General features: G+C 40.8%; 2 protein-coding genes and 2 long non-coding RNA genes across 7 annotated transcripts in view; 2 read left to right on the forward strand and 2 right to left on the reverse strand.

Moving 5' to 3' along the window:
• The window catches only part of abcg8 (ATP-binding cassette, sub-family G (WHITE), member 8), an 8605-nt gene extending 4644 nt beyond the window's left edge, over positions 1 to 3961 (forward strand). Inside the window, 5 exon segments of the mRNA XM_020597597.1 lie at positions 1 to 56; positions 1981 to 2057; positions 2306 to 2573; positions 2674 to 2801; positions 2998 to 3961. The exon segment at positions 1 to 56 is cut by the window's left edge and continues 42 nt beyond it. Of these exon segments, the coding sequence (XP_020453253.1) occupies positions 1 to 56; positions 1981 to 2057; positions 2306 to 2573; positions 2674 to 2801; positions 2998 to 3135 (667 nt within the window). The 3' untranslated portion in view covers positions 3136 to 3961.
• Positions 3962 to 5381: 1420 nt separating this feature from the next.
• LOC109960117 (uncharacterized) lies at positions 5382 to 20122 on the forward strand. 2 transcript variants are annotated; one of them, XR_002274944.1, is made up of 4 exons: positions 5382 to 5974; positions 6094 to 6172; positions 6931 to 7027; positions 20005 to 20122. It is a non-coding gene; the product is annotated as an uncharacterized LOC109960117 (long non-coding RNA). The 2 variants fall into 2 exon arrangements; XR_002274943.1 differs by lacking the exon at positions 20005 to 20122 and adding an exon at positions 7458 to 7494.
• Positions 8303 to 10685, reverse strand: LOC109960124 (uncharacterized). Of its 3 annotated transcripts, XR_002274946.1 has the most exons (4): positions 10391 to 10504; positions 9155 to 9251; positions 8777 to 8885; positions 8303 to 8338 (listed from the first exon to the last, which is right to left on the reverse strand). It is a non-coding gene; the product is annotated as an uncharacterized LOC109960124 (long non-coding RNA). The 3 variants fall into 3 exon arrangements; XR_002274948.1 differs by lacking the exon at positions 10391 to 10504 and adding an exon at positions 10533 to 10685 and having other exon boundaries at positions 8309 to 8885; XR_002274945.1 differs by having other exon boundaries at positions 8309 to 8885.
• lrpprc (leucine-rich pentatricopeptide repeat containing) overlaps positions 12006 to 23300 on the reverse strand; it is a 52221-nt gene continuing 40926 nt past the window's right edge. The window contains exons 30-38 of the mRNA XM_020599981.1: positions 22997 to 23123; positions 20415 to 20503; positions 20129 to 20333; positions 18482 to 18609; positions 18279 to 18394; positions 15297 to 15371; positions 14589 to 14673; positions 13622 to 13764; positions 12006 to 12294 (exon numbers count right to left, since the gene is read on the reverse strand). Of these exons, the coding sequence (XP_020455637.1) occupies positions 12223 to 12294; positions 13622 to 13764; positions 14589 to 14673; positions 15297 to 15371; positions 18279 to 18394; positions 18482 to 18609; positions 20129 to 20333; positions 20415 to 20503; positions 22997 to 23123 (1040 nt within the window). The 3' untranslated portion in view covers positions 12006 to 12222. The remainder of the gene's footprint in view (positions 12295 to 13621; positions 13765 to 14588; positions 14674 to 15296; positions 15372 to 18278; positions 18395 to 18481; positions 18610 to 20128; positions 20334 to 20414; positions 20504 to 22996; positions 23124 to 23300) is intronic.

The raw sequence follows: 23300 nt of genomic DNA on the forward strand, positions 1-23300 counted from the left end.
CTACATGATAGGAGCTCTAACCCCATTCGCTGTGGTGCTGGACGTCATAGCTAAATGTGAGTAATTACAGCCACTTAAGGGGACAAGACTCAAAGTCAGACAGGTTTGCATTCACATTGTGACCTCAGTGACTTCAACTGCAGTCAAAACCGATGTTCAGTCTCAAAAACAAAAGCCTGGTTTGGAGAATAGGCAACACAAACTCTTAACACCTGGTGTCTAAACAAGAAAATAGAGGAACAACTTGTCACTCAAGACAGCGAATTGAACAACAACCTTTGTCGATCAAATCTTAAGTTAAACCTGCAGCAGTCATAAATGAAAATAAGATTTACAATACGTCAATGATTTTTATCCCCATTCCAGCAAATACTCTCTCTGACCAGACACCATGGTTAAAATAGTTTCTGTGACTAACCCAACCTTGTGAAAAAATTGTGACCTGGACATGAGGTTACATAGTGTTTGTGAATTATGGAAGAGGATTAGTGCCACTGTAAAACATTTTATTAGATTTCTGACTTGAATCTTAGAATTCTGAGATTTTAAAGTCAAAACTTTAATATTAAAGTCAAATTCTGACTAAAAAAAAAATCTGAATCCTGAGAAAAGGTCAGACTTATGACTTTAAAATCAAAGTTATGATATTTTACTAAGAATTCTGAGTTTAAAGTCAGAATTCTGAAAGGTACCGCACACAGGTAGCGTCGCGTGTGCTTATGCTTTTTAACTTGTATCAACACTGAGTAAATAGGACAATAAGCATATGCGTCAGTTTGCCACCAGTGTGTGGGCTTTCATTGAAATTAATGCGTATGGGTGTTTTGATGTATGTCAAATGGCGCCTGTAATCTTTTCTCAGAAGTTAGATTTTTTTTTCTCAGAATTCTTAAATGCTGACTTTTAAAAAACTTGGGATTCTGAGAAAAATGTCAAATTTGAGTTTAAAGTTAGAATTCTGAAAAAAGGTCAAAACAAAAAATAAATTTTGTTACGATGGTCTTAATCCTCTTCACTAGTAAATTTTATAATGAGAAAAAAAACTGAAGAAGAGAGATCATGGGTCCTGCTGGTTTTCATTTTAGTTTATTTTTTAATTATTTAACCTTTGTTTTACCAGCACGTCCCATTGAGATCAAGATCGCTTTTTCAAGGGAGACCTGGCAAAGATGGCAGCCATACAATGGACTCTGAATCTTCATTTGTACCTCTGAATGAGCTGACAGAGCAGAAACAGATTTTTCTGCATTAGGAACAACATTAAAAATATTGTGAGCAGATCTTAGGCTGAAAACTGCAATTAAATGTCTGAACTTTTGTTAATTTATTTGCAAATTGCTTTCCTAAATTCAAAGTTAATTTGCATTTTAAGGCAATGTAGTTGGCAGAAATGCATTAAATCCCTGCTAAAAAAAAAATCTATAAATAGACAAACCAGCCAGAGGTAAGATTGTTCAGCGCAGTATGGCCAAACTTATCACCAACTTATCTGACATAAGTGTGGGAGATAGAGTTGGACCCTGAGTTATATTATATTCAATTACAACAATTGCTGAGATAATAAAGCTGAGGCTAGCCAACAGCCATAAAGAATCACCTTCAAGTCAAGGTTAATTGACAAAACTGATAAAACTAATTTCACGGTAACATATGACTGAGTTAAATACTGTAACACTACCTGCCCAATGTGGAGCTTTAATTTTATCACCCTACAAATACTACTGTACATTTATGTAGCTGGAGATCTCCACAGAATTTTACATAATCCATATACTGTATACATAATTTATTATACATTTTCACAGTAACTATTTGCTTAAAATCTCAATTTTCAAATTGTCCTCATTATTCTGAAAAGACAATTGCTCTAGATTGATTTTTGAATCTAATAAGAGCCTGTGTTTTTGGCCTGGGATACCAGAGGTTATCATGCTGTCTGCACTGGGAGCTGTCATCAGACTGACTTCATATTCTGTCCAGGTCACACAGAGAGGGCCATGCTCTACCATGAGCTGGAGGACGGCATGTATTCGGTCACCTCCTACTTCTTTGCCAAGGTAAAGCACAGTCTAAAACTGCGTGTCCAGCAGGGGTCAGCCTCACTCCATGTTGGAGTCGCACTACAGTGTAACATACAGTACAGGAATGTGGGATTGGAAGGCACAGGGAAACATGATATACATACTGTTTGTCTGCATTGCAAACCCACCAGTCAGGATCAGCACTGAATATATATATGTGTGTGTGTGTGTGTGTGTGTGTGTGTCTTTCTGCATCTTTACCTGTTCTGTACATTTGAATGTAGGTCCTGGGGGAGTTACCAGAGCACTGTGTGTTCACCTTGGTCTACGGTCTGCCCATTTATTGGCTGGCTGGGCTCAATGAGGCTCCGGACCGTTTTCTGCTCCACTTCACACTGGCATGGCTGATGGTCTACTGCAGCCGAGCCATGGCTCTGTTTGTAGCTGCTTCTCTGCCCACCCTGCAGATCTCAGCCTTCATGGGCAACTCCTTGTTTACTGTGTTCTATCTGACTGGAGGATTTGTCATCAGCCTGGAGAATATGTGGCTTGGTGAGGAGAGAGATATAACACAGCAAGTGTGCACAGCTGGGAGAAAAATGATCCTGTAAGTTTGTAATGTTTATACCTGCCCGTGTTTTTAACTCTCCAGTGGCGTCGTGGCTCTCTCATGCCTCCTTCATGCGCTGGGGTTTTGAAGGCATGCTACAGGTGCAGTTCAAAGGAAACAAGTACCCCGTTAGCATCGGAAACTTCACAATCAGTGTTGACGGGATATATGTAAGTTTAAAAAAGCACACACATAGACTAATTTCAGCTAAAAACCACGTTAGAATCCTAGTCTCCCAATATATTTCATATTAATGAATTAGAGATTAGGTTATCTCTCAGGGTCCTGGTTTTTGAGATAGTACTCAGCTAGTATTGTACATGCACAAACAGACATCTTTTCTCACCTTTTGTGTTTGTCTCTCAGGTGGTGGAGGCCATGAACATGAACCAGTACCCTCTGTTCTCATGCTATCTGGTCCTGCTGGCAGTCTGTCTGGTCTTCATGGTGCTCTATTTCTTGTGCCTAAAATTCATCAAACAGAAGTCCAGTCAAGACTGGTGAGCACATCTGGACAGTCAGACCAAACAGTATCTGGTCAGTGGATGGAAGTCATTTTTGGGTTCACTGGGTTCTAGTTCTACACCAAGCTTTGCACTGTTTCTTCTACTGCTTTTATTCAGATGTTTTACACTGAAAAGTGCTTAATTCAGGGGATTAAAAAAAATGCATATTTCAAATTTACATTTTCACATTAATATGAAAAACTCCACTCTTTTTAATGGTAGAAGGACATGAAATAACCAGGCAGGTACCTCATCATAACATGCATAAAAGTACTGCAGTTCCTCTCATATTTAACCTGTTGAAACAATATAAATACATACCCTTTTTTTTTTTTTTACAATTTAACTAATAGTTAATAGTCCAACTAATAGTTGGACAAAAGAGTTGTACTCACTTTGTGCTTGAAGAAGCACTTGTTGCAGTACTGCTGTCTGCTGCTGGATGGCAGCAGAGCACTGCACTAACAGAAAATGGTTTTCCTCTGGTCTCTGTCTTGGCCTGTGATTAGAGCGTCACTTTGGCAGATATCCATCTGCAGCTTTTGCTTGTTCCATTTTTAATCTTCTTTTTTCTACAGCTTTATTTTTTTTTTGTGTATGTAAGGTTATTAAGCTTAACAATGTGTGTGCCTGTGTAGAGGGCACTGAAAAAAAGCCTAGTAGAGAGTTAGTAAGTCCCACTCGGGAAAAAAAGTGTGTACTTGTTGTATCCTCAAAGATTGAAGATTATGTAAGATGTGTTTTTGCACTGGTGCAAAAGCCTGATAAATATTTCCCTTACATGGTTCAAGTCCAAATTAGTAAAGTATTAAATCAAACTGCTCCACGTGCTCCATGTGTTTATTTTCATTATTCAGTGTGTTTTTACATAACAAAGAATATTGTTGATAATGTGATTGTTTTCAATGATTATCCTTCACATTCTGGTTCTAAAGAGAGTACTATAATGATAAGCTCAGACGTTTCTATTTATAAACACATTTTCCCCAATAATTTGTATCCCAAACAAGCTCCTGACTCTCTGTCAGCTAATATGCAATCTTCTCGTGTCCCACAACCAGTGTGTTATCGAAGGCCTGCTGCCTCAGTCAGGGTCCAGAACCACTTGTGTTACATGAAACAGGAGCAAAGGAGTTCAAAGCCAAGCAGAGGAAAGCTGCAGACACAGGTTGTGGGACGCGAGAGAAGAGTCTGAGTGGCAGGAGGCTTCAACAAACAAATTGATCACCTCTATAAGAAGATATTCCATAAAATGAAGGAATTCTGGCGATTTACAAATAGCCCTCACATTTGCTTCGAGGAGAGTTTGGTGAAATTTCTGGAATCAAAATCAAAAACCGTTCATCCTATCACAGTAACAAGGGCAGTTTCTGATTCCTCACAATTTTCTCTACCGTTTTCATGTATATTTGGTGTGTGGAAGCTTAAGGTTGGCAGAATGAGAGCAGAAAGCAAGCTTTTTACAAAAATTGTAAAAAGGCTGAAGGACAGAGCTAGAGTGTGAGTGATGTCACCCACTCCAGTTCATCCTCTCCATTCAAATGAATGGAATGTAATGTGTGCGTATTGAACGGGTAGCATAGCTAGGTGGTTAACACCACAGATTTTGGTACAGCAGGATCGAGGTTCAGGGCGCGAATTCCAGCTGTGGATCCTTAGGCCTAGCGAAGTACAACACTAATGCCAGAGTGCACATTCATCATCTTGGATAAGCAACGATGGGTAGATCCCAGTATGTCAACATGTTCCTGCTCAACCCAACAGACCACCTCCTTGGCTGAGCTGGAGATCATGATAGCAAGTAATGCCCAGTGCGCTTATCTTAAAAGTCGCTGTGTACAAGTTGAAAATTTCCACACCTGTTGAATTCAGTCTTCATTAGTTCATCATTCAGTTCATCATTAGTTGGAGAATCAGGCTGTGGTGGAGCAGGAAAAATAATAAATGCAAAATCGTCATGAGAATGCAGACAGCAGTCGATGAGATTGATACAGGTGTATGGTTTCTTGTAAGATGACTTGCAGAATAAAGAACTTTTAAATAGTATTTTTGTGTGTCTTTGCCAGGAAACGTAAACTGCTCCTAACATTCAGTACTATCCTATGTTGACTGAAAATAATGGGATGGATACATCGCTCAGTTCTGATCTCTTAGATATAAACTATATTTGACAATGTGTGATAAGCTGCATTGCTAGACTTGCCAAAGCAGCTGAAAACTGTAAATTCTTACATTTATCTCTGTACAGTATTTACTTGAAACCTCTCTTTAGTCATACAAATTATTAGTGGTTTTAGACTTTATTTAAAAAAAATGGTAGGAATAAGCCACAGTTTTGCCTGAAAGCCTAAAACATGTCTTGTAACTTTTCTTTTTCCTGTTCCTTCTCCTCAGCACACAGTAAGGCTGCCCTTTAGTGGTGGCACACAGCATTACACCAATCTTAACAAGTGTGACCCATTAGTGCCTGCTAATCAAATTAATGGCAATTTAATGGTACAAATAGCAATGTATGTACATGGTCACAATTTTCGAGCATGTGTAGAAAAGAGTTGTATGTAAAAACGTTTTTAAAAGTATGAATAAAATCTGTAAACAAATTGTGTTACACAAAGACACTGACGGCAGCAAATTGCACATACAGCTCAATTTAGGAGTACTGAGGTTTAGTGTGAATCACACCTGAATCTGATTGGACGGTGACAATCCAATCACAGAGCAGAGTTAAATTGTCCAATCAGGTGGTAGCTGAGTTCTTCAAGTTAGTCTCCGGTGGTAGCTCTGTAAGTTTGGTTGTAGTCGAGATGTAAGGCAGCAGCAGCAGTTCTGCAACTCAGGTGGGTCACATTAGAAAATAAAAGAAAATCACAGTAAACATTCCATGTATCTGTATGTAGGCAGCGCGCAGGTGCTTCGCTGTTAACACAGTTGTCCACATTTATGTTTTCTATTCCAGGTGGGATACTTTATCTAGCGTTAGCCGAATGCTAATGTAGGACGTTAGCAAACCTCTGCTAGCAAGAAAATTTTCAAGGGTAATGTTGGCCTTGGAGTACTCTGTTGCTTTGCGTGAGTCAGTCAGTTGTCAGGCTAATTGTAAAACCTGCTCAGTCTAGGGGACATTTCTTAAGAGTTGACTTGTAATTTATTCCGTGTTGGATGTGCAGTCTTGTAGATGAAAGAACTCTTCTTGGTTGACATGCCCCATTAATGTAAACGTCTTTTATATTTAATATTAATGGTGCAGTTCAGTTAAAAACCCCGGCCGGTTTGGACCTCACGGGGTCATCAGCAGGGAGACTTAACAAATTGTTTGCACCTGTATGTTTCCGCCCCGATGAAGACCTGGTGAGGTCCAAACCGGTCGGCATCTTTTTACTGAGATGCCCTGTTAAGGTAAGAGTGTTGCTTAAATAATAGTGCAAAGGCTTTAGCAGCTAAATATATCAGTTACCAAAAGTCACTGCAGAATAATAGAATGCATTTCACGTTAATGCATATTATTTGATTATAAGTTCTGGTGCAGTAATGTGTTCATTTTATTGTTGTAGCTGGTAAAGGTAGGGATAATTTTAACTGTTGAAATTTGAACTTCTGGTGAGTAGCTTGTAAATTTCTCACCAGAGCTTAATGAAGTCTCATTATTAGGCTTATAATGTAACTGTAAATACCTTTTCCTGCATGTTTGATTTTTATGAAACGTGTTAAGTTTGTACAGGTTTCTGTGATCAGAGTAATTGTTATAACTAGGACAGACATTATAGGACTAACTCCCCCATGTGTCTTTCAATAGGACATGGACAAGAATATGGCACTTGCTGTGAGGAGGACAGACAGCATTCTGGGCCCCTGTCACTCCTACATATGGACATCAACTGCAAGTTGATGAGGTGAGAAACATTCTAAAGTTGTGGTGGTTCAAGTCAGGGTACTGTACTAGCACTGATAGGTTCAGGTCAGACTGTAATTTCTCTTTTTTCCTGACGCATCTCCAAAGTGCTTGAGCAACTTTTATATAAATTGTAATGAAAATTCTCAACATGGAGCACAATGTAATTGAATACATTTCATTCTTTGCTCCAGTCTGACATATGTTTTAAGACAGCTGTAAGGTGTGCATATTAGCATCTGTATCCACCACGTTTCTACACAGGGTCAGTAGGATAATGACGCTTGAGTAAAAACTGTTCTGTAATGTTTATGGCAAACACTGCCATAACAGTGGTTGAACTTCAGTGCCATCAAGTGAAATACAGCAAATAGTTCTTTTAAATTCACTGCGGATAAACTTGTAAGCAGATCTGAGTTAACTTGTCACAGGTTCTGGAGTTCCTGATGCTGTAAAGAAGCCTGCCTTAACATGTTATGAAGCTCAATGTTTTTGGTGAGATTGTCTTAAATGTATAAATTCAGTTATAGGTGGTGTACTGGACTACATTATGTTCTTAATATTCTGAACATAATTGAGGCTACACATTTAACAGTCCTACTAAAAATTGAGTTTCATAAACTAAAGTGTTGAATTTTATAGGAGCAGGTTAAAACAATTCTAAGTTAAACTTTATAGTAAGTCTGCTTTTCAGTTAAAGCTGAACACTGTAGAATTGCATACTGGAGTGTTCTCTGCAGTTATGGTTTGGTGATGAAAACTGGGAAGACTTCCTGTTAACCCTCATGAGGACAGTGTAGTAACTTGTTCCTATATATTTTAATATTTTTTTGTACTTTATGGCCTGTAGAAACCATCTCCCACACAGTACCCTCCTTCCTAAAACATCAAGTTCAGGGTCAAGATGGAATACAGTGCCTGACATCTTAGATGTTGAGAAGCAGAACCAGACAGTTTGTCACAACAGCTTTATTTAAAAAAAAAAAAAAAAAAAAAAACCCCAATTTACAAATTTTTTCAGCGCCTTTATTACAAATCTTTTTTTTTGCAGCTACACAATCAGCTCAGCCAGCTGCTGGAGTTTTGGGTAAGATGGGAAATCCTACTGGTGGGGTCATGAAATTGGAGTACCTCACATCTTCTGCATATGCCTGGACCACAGTTGCGAAGATTTCTCTTGTAGTTACATGACTAGAGTCTTCACAACTGTGGTCCAGGCACATGCAGTTGTAACAGCATGGACAAAATGTGAGGTACTCTGCTTTGACCCCACCAGATGATTGTCCACAGAATGACATCTGGTTCAGGATTGCTTAAGGGAGAAATGGAAAAAGCTTGAGTTTTAAGCATGATATGCTCCAATTTCACTTTGAGAAGCTATCCCCAGCAATAAGAATGATGCAACACGTCACAATGGTCTGAACAGTTACCATCTGGAGGTTTGTAATAAATAGTGTACACACCTATTCAAAGGATGGTTAGTCCTACTGTTGTGCATGTTGCCAGAGTAAGCAAGGGAACATGAGTAAAAGTACTAGTACATGGATGAGAAAGCCTGTAATGCAATTAAAAGCTCTACAAAACTTGGTGAATCCACCTCAAGTGAGATCAGCGTCACCTACCTTCATGCATGAAGAACAAAGACATCCTTCATACAATAAACCACCACCCCATACACTGCATCCTAAAAATGCCTGCCTAGAGCATCCATGTATGAAGTTAACCACTGTTCTTGTTCTGGTGAACTTACCCCTCCACAGCTTAAAGGGGTAAATGTCAATTTGTAAGGGAGGGAAGGGAAAACAAAGCATGCGTGTGGGCATCTTGTGTAGCCAACAGGATCCTCTGGCCACTGCCGCCTTGAATGTAGAACAGGAGAAGACGACTGTCAAATGTAGATGTGAAAGATTACAATGAAAACAAAATGTCATTAGAAAAGCACACCCTTGGTAATACACACAATCCTGTAAAACTACATATTTTTGTAATGTCATGTATCCATTGTCTGTTAGAAATAACCCAATTCTTTTGCAAGACAAAGACAGGAGATGACCGTTTAAAAACAAAGTTTACTCAAAGTCTGGGGACAGGTGAAGTCTTACAGCGCTGGGGACAGGTGAAGTCTTACAGCGCTGGGATCAGAGCGACAGATCCTGCAGGAAATCCGTTCTCTGAACCAGGAGTTAGGTTTTCACGATACATTTATCTTCTTGGGCTGGTCCGCCCTGGACAGAGGTACAACATTCAATCCTATTGGTCATTTGACATGGTCAACCCCTGCCTGCGCCTGCTTGCTGAAATGTGATCTAAACCAGGTGTGTACATTGTGATGCGATTTTCCAGGCAGCAGCTAATTAATGAACACGCAATGGGTTGTCTGCACTGCAGACCCCCCTATCCAAGTAATCTATTACAGGACAAAGCAGGACCAGGTGGAGGTTCAAAACAGGCCTATCTGGTTACCTGAATACACAGACACCATGTCTACACAGAAGTTAAAGTAGGCAGTTTCTACTTCAGTATCACTTAAGTCTCATCAATAAAATTGTAAGATATATGCAAGGAAAATAAATGTATTAAAGTAACCAAGGCTCAGTAGTTCTGGACAATCACAATACGGTTTTAATATGTATAAGCAAGGAAAGTAAAGATATGAAAAAATAGAAAACTGAAAACTAACGAAGAATTAATTCTTACACTCCCATGTCTGGACTTGTTTTTCAGTGCGTTTCAATAAGAACATCCCTATAGCATTTGCTACACAATAAAGTGAATTCACCTCATTACTACAAGATTCCATTACTTGCAGCTTTATACAAGTCATCCAGTTTTCATTTCTGGATACTCAAATCTAGATTGACATGAAATTCTCCATTGTTAACAGGACACTATTCTTTAACGAGGAGTTACTGATTGATGTCATTAAATCCTGCTGATATTTTGATTATGAGCTTAATTTAAACAGGCTTTTCGGGCCGTTCATTAATGACTAGCTGATGGTTTGTCTGGACTTTAAAGGGAGCCAACAGGGTGACTAGTTACCGCCAAGTCATGGCAAATTTTCCTAGAAACAAGTTTAACTTGTAACCTCGTTGTTTAAACGAACACGCTAAAGCAAACAATAGTATACCGGAAGGCTAGGCGCACATGGAGCCAATTACAGGACACACGCCTAGCTCGCGTTCAGCTCGAGAAGCTTCTTGCTAGCAGAGTTTTGCTAACATTACACGCCAACATTAAACTCTGGATAAAATGGCCTATATGAACTCGACATTATACATTTATTCAACTGCTTTACCCCAGAGTAACCGCTAAGCATATAGACAGAACGATACACATTAAAACTAAAATGCAACAGATCAACCTCATCATCAGAGCCGTGTGCGTCCATGACCCGGTCACCACTTCACCGTCTGTCCTTCCTTAGACTCTGTTGTCTTGCTGCCTTATATACCCCACCCATTGACAGGTGGCTGTAACGAGCTCATCAGTGTGATTCACCTCACCTGTCAGCAGTGATGGGCCTCTGACACCTGAGGCAGCATCAAATCACTGTGCCGAGGCATGGCTTGGTCACGTGACTGGTGACGTTTGACGCACGTTACCTCTTCATTCGGTATTGAAACCCCATCACTGGTTTGCTTGTCTTGGCTCTTTGGGAGAGTTGAGCTGAGCTTTTGAAGCAAATAGATACTGAGTCGATAAAGATTTGGTTTGACAGTGTCGCCTAAAGTACTAAAGATTCTATAACATTACTAAACCATGATACTCGGAGCAAATGAAATCAGTTGATGTAGGCGCTGTAACATGCGCATTGGTGAGAGTTGATAAAGGATCATGGAGTGTAGTTGCTGTAACATGCGACCACGAAGTAATGTGACAGGAGTTTGTGGTGTATCATGAAAACCACAGTCTTGTAATAATCTAGTGTGGGTTCGATTCCCGACAGAGCTGAGTGTTACTTAGCTCATCAATTAAACGTTTGACATGAGATCACATTTGCTGTCCAGCCTACTGAACATCCACTATTCAACATCTTTTAAGCAATAGGCTATTTAGAATTGATTTAGGATAGAATATGATTCATAGCATGTTTCCAGTACTGTACCGGAAACAAATGTCTTGTATGTAACATGCTTGGCGAAATAAAGTGATTATGCCTATTATCCTAAATGTCAGGCTAAGTATATAGCTATAGCCTACTACATTCAGACGTGCCAAATAAGAATAACATTTTATATATTATGTGAGATTTAAACCATACAACCGTGTATTGTAATCGAACAGTAATGTGCATGGTGAATCAAATCCCAAACAATCCAATAAATGACATGTTTTGATTGCACTTCATTTTATTGACCACTACTCAAGCACTGTGTCATTGAAGCCTCAAGTAATGAACCGTTTTTTGAATACTGTATCGAAGCTTCCACAAAGCCCCAATTACCCATCATTACCTGTCAGTGGCCATAATGTTATGGCTGATCAGTGGATATGTCAATAGAATTCATACTGGTAATGTGAGCTGCACTGCAATTTTCTGCATTCTATCAGTATTATTTCCCTACCAACATACATACTTTTTGCATAATGGTATCTATTTGGTAACAATTTGAACATGCAGTTTTTGTAAAATCAGTCCCCTCATTAAAATGTGCATTTATGCAAATTCCTATCAGACAGTTATTGTGTGGATACTGAGCGAGCAGCATCCACACAATAACTGTTACATGACACCTCAAAAAACAAAGGTGTATAATACAGTATACAGTATATAGGGTATACAATATACTGTGTGTACAGAGCGCAGGGTAGAGTTGACACTAATTGCGTAGCATCTTAGCAACAAAAGCACAAGTGTAATTGAGCCCCTGTTAATGACATTAGTTTCAACAGTGCTTTACGTGTTGTCCTGAAAACAGGTCAACAGTACAACTACACACCGTTGAAACCACAGACAGATCCAGGCACAGACCGTGGCTTCTTAACATCGTTTATTAACATAAATATTTCTGTACATCCTCAACTCATGATCAACGTTATCAGTGTCGCAGTAGGCAGTCTAATACCCAACACTCAGCACAAATACTACTCAACATTTTGGCTCAAACATCTTGTATAAAAAAAGAAAAAAAAGACACAAAAGAAGAAAACAGTGGGATTTGGGTGGAGATAAGAGGAGATGAGGATGAATCTTTATTTCTCCGCTGTCATCTCAGTGTTAGCGGTTTTCTCTTTCAGCTTGTCTGCGTAGAACTTAAAGGACTCCTGGAAAGAGAAACAAGGACGACTGTGCATCAAACATATTCCAGACAAACTATACATAAGTTCACCTTCCTTACAGTCTGTTTCCATCTCGCCTCTTTCCAAAAGCAAGTAGCAGCGGCGGAGTACCTCCCGGGTTTGTCTAAATAGCCTGTCTGGTTTCATCTTTAAATCCCCATTAATACATAAATAAGGGATTTGTAGTACACTCCCTGAACACGCACTTTTTGCCTCTGTTCCTGGCTAATTAATTGATGCTTTGATCCAGACAAAGTGTTGTGGTGGGTGTGTTTTGGCGGGGGGAGAAGGTGAGAGAGCTTGTTAGATTACGCCAGCTCCTTACAATGTGCATTTGCTTATTAATGCTGTTAAATAGCTCTGTACACTATAAGAGAGAAGCACAGAGGCTTTGAGACTTATGAGTTCACCGAAATGGCAAAAGTACGTTTTCTCTAGTTTTACTTTGTTTAGATTTTGATTTTATGTGTCTGAGATTTGAGCCTCCATCAAAACATAGTGGAGCTGGTTTTCCTTCCAGAAACAGTGCCCCCATCACACTGGATAATCCACACATCTCACACAGTGACTACATTCTACTGAAGAAAGTCTCTGAAAACTGTTGACAGTGTGGTCTGTGGATTATCCTGAGTAAGAGGAACACTGGGTTTGGAGCAGCAACATTCTAATTTCGGTAGGTAGGTACTTTACTTTAAATTTCAAGATGTTACGTTTTCCAAATCAAATTCGGCAACCTTCCTTAACACAAAAAACTTCTCAGTTCAAACTCATAAACGTAAAAGATGCACTGACTGACTGGAAATCAGAATTGACCGGTTTTTAGCTCGATGGGCTGATCATTCTGCTATTTGATTCCGTGCCGGTCAAATTTACACGCATGATGGTTCACGTGGTGCACACAGCAGCACAGACTGAAAGCTTAGCGTGTGCAGTGTGTAACATCTCGCATGCACCTCATGCTAGGCCCACGCTTTTATGTCAAATGTGCTTTTCCCGTAGTAAAGAAAGGCCACTTGTACACTGCGTAAAAAATTCTAAATACAAAACAATCACTCGTATAAGCTGCTCACTTCTCTCACTATCCCCTTTAACTAAGCCCGGTACTTTAAAACAGGTTAGTGCTTCCCACAGTAGGCTAATGTGGTACAGAGCCAAAGGCATTATCTAGATCTAAGAACACCACATGCAGGTTAGAATTAGGTTTAGGCAAGACATTTAGTTCCAGTGGTTAAGATCAGGGGAAGGAGCTATGGAATGCATTATGCCAATGAGTGTCCTCACAACGATAGAAGTACAAGTGTGTGTAACTCACAGGAGGCTCAGGGAAGGGCGCCAGCTCTCCAGCGCTGCGGTAAAGCACAGCCAGCCGTTTGAGTGACAGCTCGTCTACAGCTACCCCCTCCTTCTCCATCTGCTCATGCAGAGCCTTGGCTGACGATAAGTCCTTATCCAGAACTAGTAGACGAGGAGGGAGAGACAGGAAAAGTCAGAAAACGAGGGGGGAAAAAACCTCAGCATGTTAAATTCTCATTTGAATGAGAAAAAATGTGTGTAAGAGATAAAAATTAAGCATGTTTATTGTTGGTGGGATAATCCCGGTATTTTCCACCCCTCACAGACACCTGTGATCAATTCACTGGCATCAAGAAGTGATACCTTAAAAGCACAAATGTGTAAATGTGTAGATGACTGTCTTTCACCAACTGTGACACTAATGACAGGAAAGGGAAAAGATTCACCGACTCAAATTAAAACTCACCGATTTGACTGCTGTGAAAGAACTGTTACATTTTACTTTGGAGAATAATACAGTTAGCAAGAAATACCTGGCCAGTAAAATGATCTTTTATACACATTTAAAAAACAAATTATTATAAAATTATGAAGGTAACTTTCTGTATATTACCTCCCTCTGCATGTAAACATGCGAGTGCACTCATTTGTATACACCGGTGAAAAGAAAAAGAGAAGGACAAGAGGAAAACCAAACCATTGAAGATAATTTAAATAAAATACATAAACAGTGCAGAGAACAGAAGCAAGCGGAGCATCATTAACTGTGTCCCTGTGGCTGCCTCAGCCGACCAGCTAATGCTAATGAAATGTCTGCTTGTCTCTGGTGTAGCGAGGAACTAAAGAGGGGAAGTGGGAGGGTGAGACGGAGCCAGGACAGCTAGCTCATTAGAGGACATACGTTCCTCTGCTGACTTAGCCGCAGGCCAACGCGCCGCTTGCTGCTCCACAGGATCCAAACAGGCGGGTGTGTTTCTGTGTCTTACCGTGACATTTCATCAGGTATGGATACAGCACCTCCTTCTCAGTGAAGTCTGGAATCAGACTCAGCAGGGTCTTGATCCTGCCCACCTGTGCACACAAAGATGAGTTTACATACGAACACAGCCCTGGGATTCACTTGTACTGACTGGCTCAAAACTGCAATGACCACAGAAGGAGAAATATGGGCATGTACACATTTACTATACAAGTTTAAAAAAAAAAACAACACACGAAATAGACACAAAATGAGCTTAGATGAATCGTTAAACATATGGATAAAATAAAGCTATTAATAGTGTACAGTTTGTCCAGATGTATGTAAAGAACTATTTTTACACTTTGACCAATTACTCTTTTTCATATAGTCCATAAACAGTCCCCACGTCTTTTCAAGGCCTTTGGATTTATCTTTAATGCATCTTATTTTTCCCATTTATGTACTTAATTTGTAGAAATTTAGCTTGTCCAGTTTATAAAGGAAAGTTACATATACACAATGGCCACACCACAGTAAATGTATTGATTTTACTAAGGAGAATTCCCATTCCAGTTCAAATTTTTATTTTATATCTCTGGCCATTGTTTATATCATCAAGGATAAAGTTGTACTCACAAACGTAACTCCAGAAACTTTATTATTATTACTGATAAGAAATAATAAACCAAAACAAGAAACAAACTTATTTAAAAATGTAAGTGTGTGATTTTACCTGTCCGGGACTCTGAGACTTTCGGGTCATGTAGGACACCAGCGCCTGCTTCTGCTCAGCCAGAGCGGAGCAGCGCTACGGCGAGAGAAAAGGCACAAGAGAGAGGCAAAAAAAAAAAAAAGAAGTCAAGAACTCTCTCAGGCCTGCGCTCTTCAAATACATACAGTGTTGAAACACCTGCACACCCATGCGCAGGATAAAGGCTAATGATGGATGAAACTATTTGTTTCTTATTACTTTAAATGTATGGCGCCGTGCACATCAAAGAGCACAATCATCACTTAATAACATATGTGTTAATAATCAGTGAAAATGTAAGTGCAGCCTTACAGTGTGAAGACAGAAACTAAATATGTGTGATAAGCAAAGTATAGCTGATATGGCAGCATGAGTGGGAAGCAGTGTGGCGTTTGAGCTGCAGAGGAATCCCTATGCATTCACCCTCAGCGACAGAGCCTGACTCAGTACTGGCAGTGGTGCCGATTACAAAATGAGCAAGTGCAGCGCATTAACTATGATATACATCCAATTCTGACAAGAATATAGAAATACATGCACTTCGTGAACAATTTCGGACACATCAAGACATCTGTGGCTTTGCATACACACAATACTGTAACTGTGTGTATTTAAAGTGTATGTCAGACACATTAATATCGCTGCACTCCAAGTGTGCACGGTCTTAGCTGAGTAGCAATGAGGTGCGATTACTAGCCAGTCATAAACTAACGAGTCTCACTCCCTCTCCACCTCCTACAGAATTAAAAGCAAGCGGCCTGTGAGGCTTTTAAACAGGGCGGTGCACGCACACCACGTGCTGCCTTCTGTCGCAGTCACTAAGTGGCAGAATGGCTTTAGTACAATCAGGCAATTAGACCAACACTGTGCCACTTCACTTAACTTCGGTCTGTGCTCTCACTCACTCTCTGCTGTTTTTTTCTCCCTCACTACACGGACCGCTCCCAAAGGCGGCGCCACAACCTACTGGCCTACCATCTCCCCTGTACCTCACATACGCTGCCTAAAAGCTCAAGACACCCAGAGCGTGTGTTGTGTGCGCGTCGCCCTGGTTCCCCTTTCCCTCAATGACTCCCCTGTGTACAGCGCCTGTCTCACCGCTTCACATCCAACTTCAACCCTCTGGCTCTCCACCGACCTCACGCCCTTCTCTCCTGATAGCCTTGTCATCATTATTGTCTGCTCGCCTACTTAAAAGCTTTTCAGAGTTTTGTTCTGGCTTCACTTCTGATGGGGATGCAGAAGTCGGGCTGCTACCCTCCAGTGACCCAGGAAGAGCAGCTTTGAGGGGGAGTCGGGAAGATGAGCACACCAGTGTAGCCCGGGTCACATCAGGCTCAACACTTTGAACACGAGGACAAATGGGCGAACAAGTTTTAGATTAGTCTTTAGCCTATTTTAGGTTCCACTCACCAATAAAACACCAAATACCCACCTCCCCCTCTCTACACTAACCGCACACGATTTTCAGGAAGTACTACAATTTGGAAAAGCACTTGCTGTTTTATTGCATATTACAATAAGATTTCAGAATATAATGCTGTGAATTTACCATCCTGTGGCTGCATTATCACAGCAGTAACTGTTATGTTCCTTCTGCTTGTTCAAAAAGTACCTTGGCTTTTACAGCAGAATTATGACACATGAGATTTTAATATCGATCTAATTGTCCAAAACCACAAATGTAGTTTTGGGTGAAGATGAGAGCAGCTAACAATTGCATGATGGGATCATAATAGGACCTAAAAATAAAGCAAGACTCTTTTAGTTCAGGTTTAGATAACGATTCACGTGCAGTGAGTGAGGGTGACACGTTAGACCTGCTCACTCTCAGTCACACATGCAACTCAGTGACTGAACTGAGGGAAATAAACACAGTTACACCGGAGGAGGGAACATGTGGAAAGCTATGGCTTGTTTTCCTTGATTTCTTTTGCTGCCCCATCTTCTCCATCCATCTTCTTGTCTCTCACCCATCTGGCTTCTACATATTCATGTCCCCAGGCTCAATGCAGAGTCATCGAGCTGTAATATATGAACGGTGCTAAATAAGTGAAGTAGACGGAGGCCCATTTCAAACCACCAGACTCGGTAGTGGAATGTGGGCAGGAGTTTCCTCACACAAATGTGAGGCCAGATGAATAAGTCAGCAGCTGTGGTGGAAGAACGTCTCCACCATCCGTCCGGTCTGACAAGTGCATCGGGGAGCTGTGGTCTGAATTCATCACCAGGTCCCAGGTTGATTTTATTTTATTTTATTTTTTACCTCAGTGCATCGAAGCACAAGACACTTAAATGGAGACAAAAATGCTCCATATGATTTTAAATGCATTTAAAGTGGCCACAAAGAGTTTAATTAATAAACAAATAAATAAATAAATACGAGCAACCTGGACTTGGCCATTTGAAACTACAAATTACACTCAGCTGCATTTCTCACAACTGTAGACTGTTGTATTTGATGCAGAGATGTTTTTTTTTTTATTATTTTCTTGTAAAATTCAAGTTTAGATTCATTCAGAAGCAAACTGTGGTTTTCCTCTAGTAAGATATTTCGTTTCTTTCTAAGCTCAAGGAGAGAAGCAACCGCCAACATGATAAGCAACTGTCAACATGAAAGCTGTGGACGGAGTTTAAATGTGATGAAGAGACAAAAGCAAGAGCAGCAAGCAACAGAGTTAATGCCAAGGTGCAGTGAAGCTGTTCTGGTGGCTCAGCATCTTACTCAGACACTTTATGTTGGGTTTTCCTTTTGTTTGTCACCCGTCTGCATGAATACTAGAGAATTTCCACCAATATTAACAATGTACATTTCATCTCAGCCTCTGTGGACCACAACCAAACATCTGAAACCTGATACACACACACACACACACTTCAGATTACGCCTACACACAACTGTCACTGATTTAGGATTAAAGCTGTTGGGCGCCTGCGCATACACATGCACACACTCATACTTACAGCCAGCATGGACTTGGCATCCTCAACTTTGTCATTATCCAGCAGCTGGAGGAAGAGGTCTGAAGCTGGTCTGTAGCAGTCAAAGTGGTTGGCTAGTCGCTCGGCCATAGCGCTCACTGCAACACAACGTGTTATCTTCAGTCATTCTTATACTCAGTCCTTTTGTCTGTCGTCTTTATGTGTGGATTTTGTGTTTGTCTTACACTTGTCTAAGGCTTTCTCATTGCCATCTTCCAAGACCCTTCTGAAGACAAAGGACATATTGGGGCTTGTGCTGTCTGGGCTGGTGTAGACTGCCTCCAACACCTCTACCGCTGAGTCCATGTCACCGCTGTGGGGAGAATTAATGGGCGGGAGGGAAAGAAAGGGTTAAGTTATGACAGATCAAAACTACACCCCCAAATCTGTACGTGTTTAACCTTCAAAGAGATCAATGGAAAAGACGAAGCACATTCTGACACAAAGCTCCATCATCAACTTTCTGGGAGAGGAACATACACAATATATACAGAAACACAATTTAAACTACAATACGATTTGCTCACGTCGTTTTTAGTGTAATATTAAAATGATATTAGTTTTATTTTCTTGTCCTTTGCAGCCTCCCACTGAGTGCAGAGAAACTCATTCTTCCACTGATACTCACTCATACTGCGAAATGGTTTTCTGCTGATGTTGCTGCAAACAAACAAATCTCACACACCAAAGCACTACAAATCTAAAACTACTCACTCTGGCAGCCCGGCCTCACAGCTGACACATTAGGCCCCCTGTATCCTCCCCGTCATCACTGGTAGTAATGAATATTTAACAAATGGTGTGTGTGTGTGTGTGTGTCTTTGGATATGTACACATGTGAGAGAACATATCTGCGCTGATTGTTGCGACTGGGACCGTCTGAATAATTCAGCGGGGAGTCCCTCTAAATGTGGTGCTCCGCGTACCAGGCCTGCTCGCTTCTCCGCCCTGGCTCTTAACCAGTCAGCCTGACTCAGATACAGCGGGGATGCATGTGTCAGAGTTGCTCAGAGCGCAGCTCCCACAGGTCAGGGTTCAACCTGACAGGCCCACACTACGATGGCCAATCAGGCGTGAGACCATCTTGCTATTCTTCACTTCCTGTTGTCCCTCTGAGCCAGAATGGGGACGTTCCGCTCAAGCTGGGGTCTGGCGCTAATGCGATAAGTAGCATGATGAAAGTTTGATGCAAGTGCGTTTTATATTTTTGTTTGAAAAGGAGTCCATAAATAACCTTATTATGCCCGTGTTTCCTATTTGTACTTAACACCCCTCTCGTCTTGTAAGATTTTACTTTAAGGGGGTGTCAAGCTGGGTCTCGTCACACTGTGCTGCTGGTCTTGTTCCTCTCTGTGTGCTGCACAGCAGTACCCACAGAGTTTACAAAAGTAGGAAATGATTGGACTGTAAAGTGCAACATACAATGAAATAATGTTTTGCTCATGCAGCTCTCCTCATCTACAGTCAGCTGTTTTTCTGTTTGGTGTCTGTCTGTAATCCAACTGACTCTAAATGCTTGGTTTTCCTTTACAAGGACCAGAAATAAATGTAACCATGACAACTTTCTCAAAATGTCCAGATTAGGAAAATATCTGAAAAGCTGCACATGCATAAATGTGACTCATACATAACCAAAACCCTGAGGTAAAGCCTCTTCGTGTTTTTTGGTGATTATGTTGTCATTCAAACTACTGTTTGTTGTTTGCAGAGAAATCAGACAGTCCTAGAGTCAAAACAGGCAGAAATCTTCAAATGCTACAAAATAAGTGCCTCCTCTAACGAAAACGAAGAGTCCATCAGTAAACCACCACAGATGCTCCTAGCGGTCTTACTTCTTGATGTGGGCCAAGGCCTTATTGTTGACAAACAACATGTTGGACAGTTTGAGGGTCGTGCTGAGGCCCTTCATCAGTGACTCCACTTCCTCGATGCCTGCCACGTCCCCATGCCTGCCCAGGGCCTGAACCAGTCTGCTAATGGTGAGCTGCAAGGGCACATGGTTCGCCTGCAGCATCAACTTCAGCTCGTCAAGAGCGTCTGCAGAGTGGTGCAACATGTGAGGTCATGTGTATAAAATGAGTATACACTGTGTGTGTTTAGCGCATACATGTTTCTTACCTTTGGGCTCGTTTCTCTTGCTGTGTGAGACAATGAGCAAGTTTCTGGCGAGATCACTCAGCTTGAAGCCTGGCACATGAGACTGAGCACTGAGGAAGATGGAGACAAAACATTTTCTTGGTTGTTATCACTTATACTTCTTATTTCTGTCTACTGGGAAAGATAACTTTTTCAGCTTTAATTTGACCTATATGACAAACTACTGTGGGCCACTATGACAGTAAATACCACAGGCTAAGTCTATTTATGAGACATTCTCAGGTGTCATCAACAGTATTTGATGGGACAGAAACATTTATATTATTTATAGCTTGATATAAGCCTTAACATATGCATGAGCTGAAGTTTTTTTTTTATCTGAGTGACGGGTGGAATATATAACTTCTTACCAGCGTGGGCTGTATACAACTATTAGAAAGTCTATTATTTGTAACTTTAAAGCTGGTATTGTACCAGCAGCTTGTCTGAAAACTTTTGCACTTGTCCTTTAAAATGCATCACATCTAAAAAAAAAAAAAAAAAAAAAAGAAAGTGAAATTTTTACTCAAAATTCCTCAGTCTTCTTCAAACATGATCGAAATCCATTCTCCCATGCAAAATGTCGTGTTGTTTCCTGCTGCGCTCCCTCCCGTGTGATTCTGTATGGTATTATGTGGGAAGGGGAGGCTGGAACAGACTGCAGGACCGAGGCCTCCGGGAACCGCTCCCACTCCTCATCACTTCTTCCTCCTGACTTCACCTCCCTCACTCTGTCTACTCATCTCTTTACTCTCCCTTTCAGCCATGCTCCTTTTCATTCCTTTGCCACTAAAACCTCAATCAAGCTTGCCTCCCTTTTTTAGTATTATTATAGTCCTCCAACCAGATTAAACCATCCACTCAATTGAGCATCAGGCCAGCAATCCTCATTGCCGTGGCGACACCAGGCCAAGCAGCATCTGGCAGCTGCTGTGACAGGGTCATGGCGGAGATTGGAGCTGTAACAGGGTCACCGACGGATTGCCGTGCAGACCGAGGGGTGGGGGCGCAAGGTCAAAATTATTCTTATGGGGTGGGAGAAAATCTCTAGAGGCAGTCGCTCACTCACCTCATCTCAGTGCCACGGTCTCTAACCTTCTCCTTTATGGCTACTGTGCTTTAGCCACTGAATCCATCATCTTCCTCTCTCTTCATCATCACTCTCAGCCAATTTCTTAATCTCACCATAAGCACTCCGCTGCTCAATCCTGTTCAGATTACCCCAAAACAAACACACTCTACCCACACGCACTGAGAATTAATGCCTGTAGCATCTTCATTAACCCTGTGTATGATTAAACCTCGCCCTCCTCCCTTCCTTTCTTATTTAGCTCTTTATCTCCTTCCTTTCCCTGCAATTTCCATCTTTTCCCAACTCTCCTCGCAGCTCATTTCACTTCTCATTTAGAGTGCATATAAACTAAGCTTTTATCCAGACAGGTATGCCATAAACCAATCAAAGCCTGGAGATGGGTTATCACTTCTATTGCCTCGCACTTGTTAGAACACGGGCCCAAAGTTGATACGATTATTTCTCATAACATAAAAGAGCGACCCATGCCGAGAAACGAAAACACGGACGAGACTGATTGTGTAATAGACGTTTTTCCTTCTCTGCTAATTATTGACTACATCTTTTCCTTCTCTGCTAATTATTGACTACATCTTTTCCTTCTCTGTTTTTCTTCTGCAGAAAAAATGATTTTTAAAACAAAGGGGACAAAAGAAGGTAAAGAAAAAAGGAGGAGATTATGTAAAAGACAAAGAGAGCAGAGGAGATCAGCGTCTGTTCATTTGTCTCCAGGCTCAAGCCCTGATATGACCCTGTAACTACATAATACATTACCCACTTCCCAGAAAACCAAAATTAATCTGTATATCTGAGTGTGTGTGTGTTTCCTGGGGCTTAGTAAGAACAACTGTTCATATCTAATGTATTCATTGTGTTAGTACACAATCAGTTCATAATCCTCATGTCTACTTAAGAGATGTGGTTTTAGTCCGAGGTGCCACAGGCGGAGGAGACCAAAAAAGTAGCAGAGCATTAATCAATTAAATTAACAGGTCGAGTTTGGCAGTTTTTTATGTTTATAATAAAGATGCGGTGCAGTCTTTCTCCGCTAAGGGTAAAAAGTGCTCAATATTGTAACAACATGATGTTCTGAACGACAGCTACGTTCATATTACCTGCTGTGACCCAAACTCTCAAGTGACTCAGATCTGATCTTTTCGCAGATGTGTGAACAAATCAAACCAGATCTGGGACACTTCAATATGTGGTCCTAGATCCGATTCACATCTGACCTCTGACCATGTGAAAGCTCTCAAAACGCTCAGATCTGAGCTTGTGTGGATTTATTTTTTTACATCTCTCGCCTCTGCTCATATCGACTGTCGTCATCATTCAGTGTCGGCCCCTCACAGACGGAGAAGCGAAGAAACTTTTGGTCAAACCTACTTAAATATTCTGTTTATTCCTGGTATCATAACTTGGAATAAACACATTTTTCTCTGTTTTAAAAGGTTTTATTTGCAGCTGTCAAATCAGATGTTAGGTCACTTACATGTCCTTGACTGCCATGGCGTCCTCAATAAATCCTTTGGACAACAGGGCACGGATCACAGAGTCATAATGGGAAGGGCCTAATGCCACACCCTTTTTATCAGCTTCCTTCAGCATCTGATAGGCTTCTGCAGAAAGAACCAAAGAACGAGGGAAAAACAGAAGATGAGTAAGAGGATGGACGAGATGAACAACAGAATTTGAAATAATCACCATTGTTTTCAACATAATACAGGACACAGGTGATTTACACATCACTGTTTTCCTTTTCCTTTACCTTTTCTGATTTGGTGTTGTATCTTAGA

Source organism: Monopterus albus, unplaced genomic scaffold (genome assembly GCF_001952655.1).
Source record: "Monopterus albus unplaced genomic scaffold, M_albus_1.0 scaffold3.1, whole genome shotgun sequence".
Lineage (NCBI taxonomy): Eukaryota > Metazoa > Chordata > Actinopteri > Synbranchiformes > Synbranchidae > Monopterus > Monopterus albus.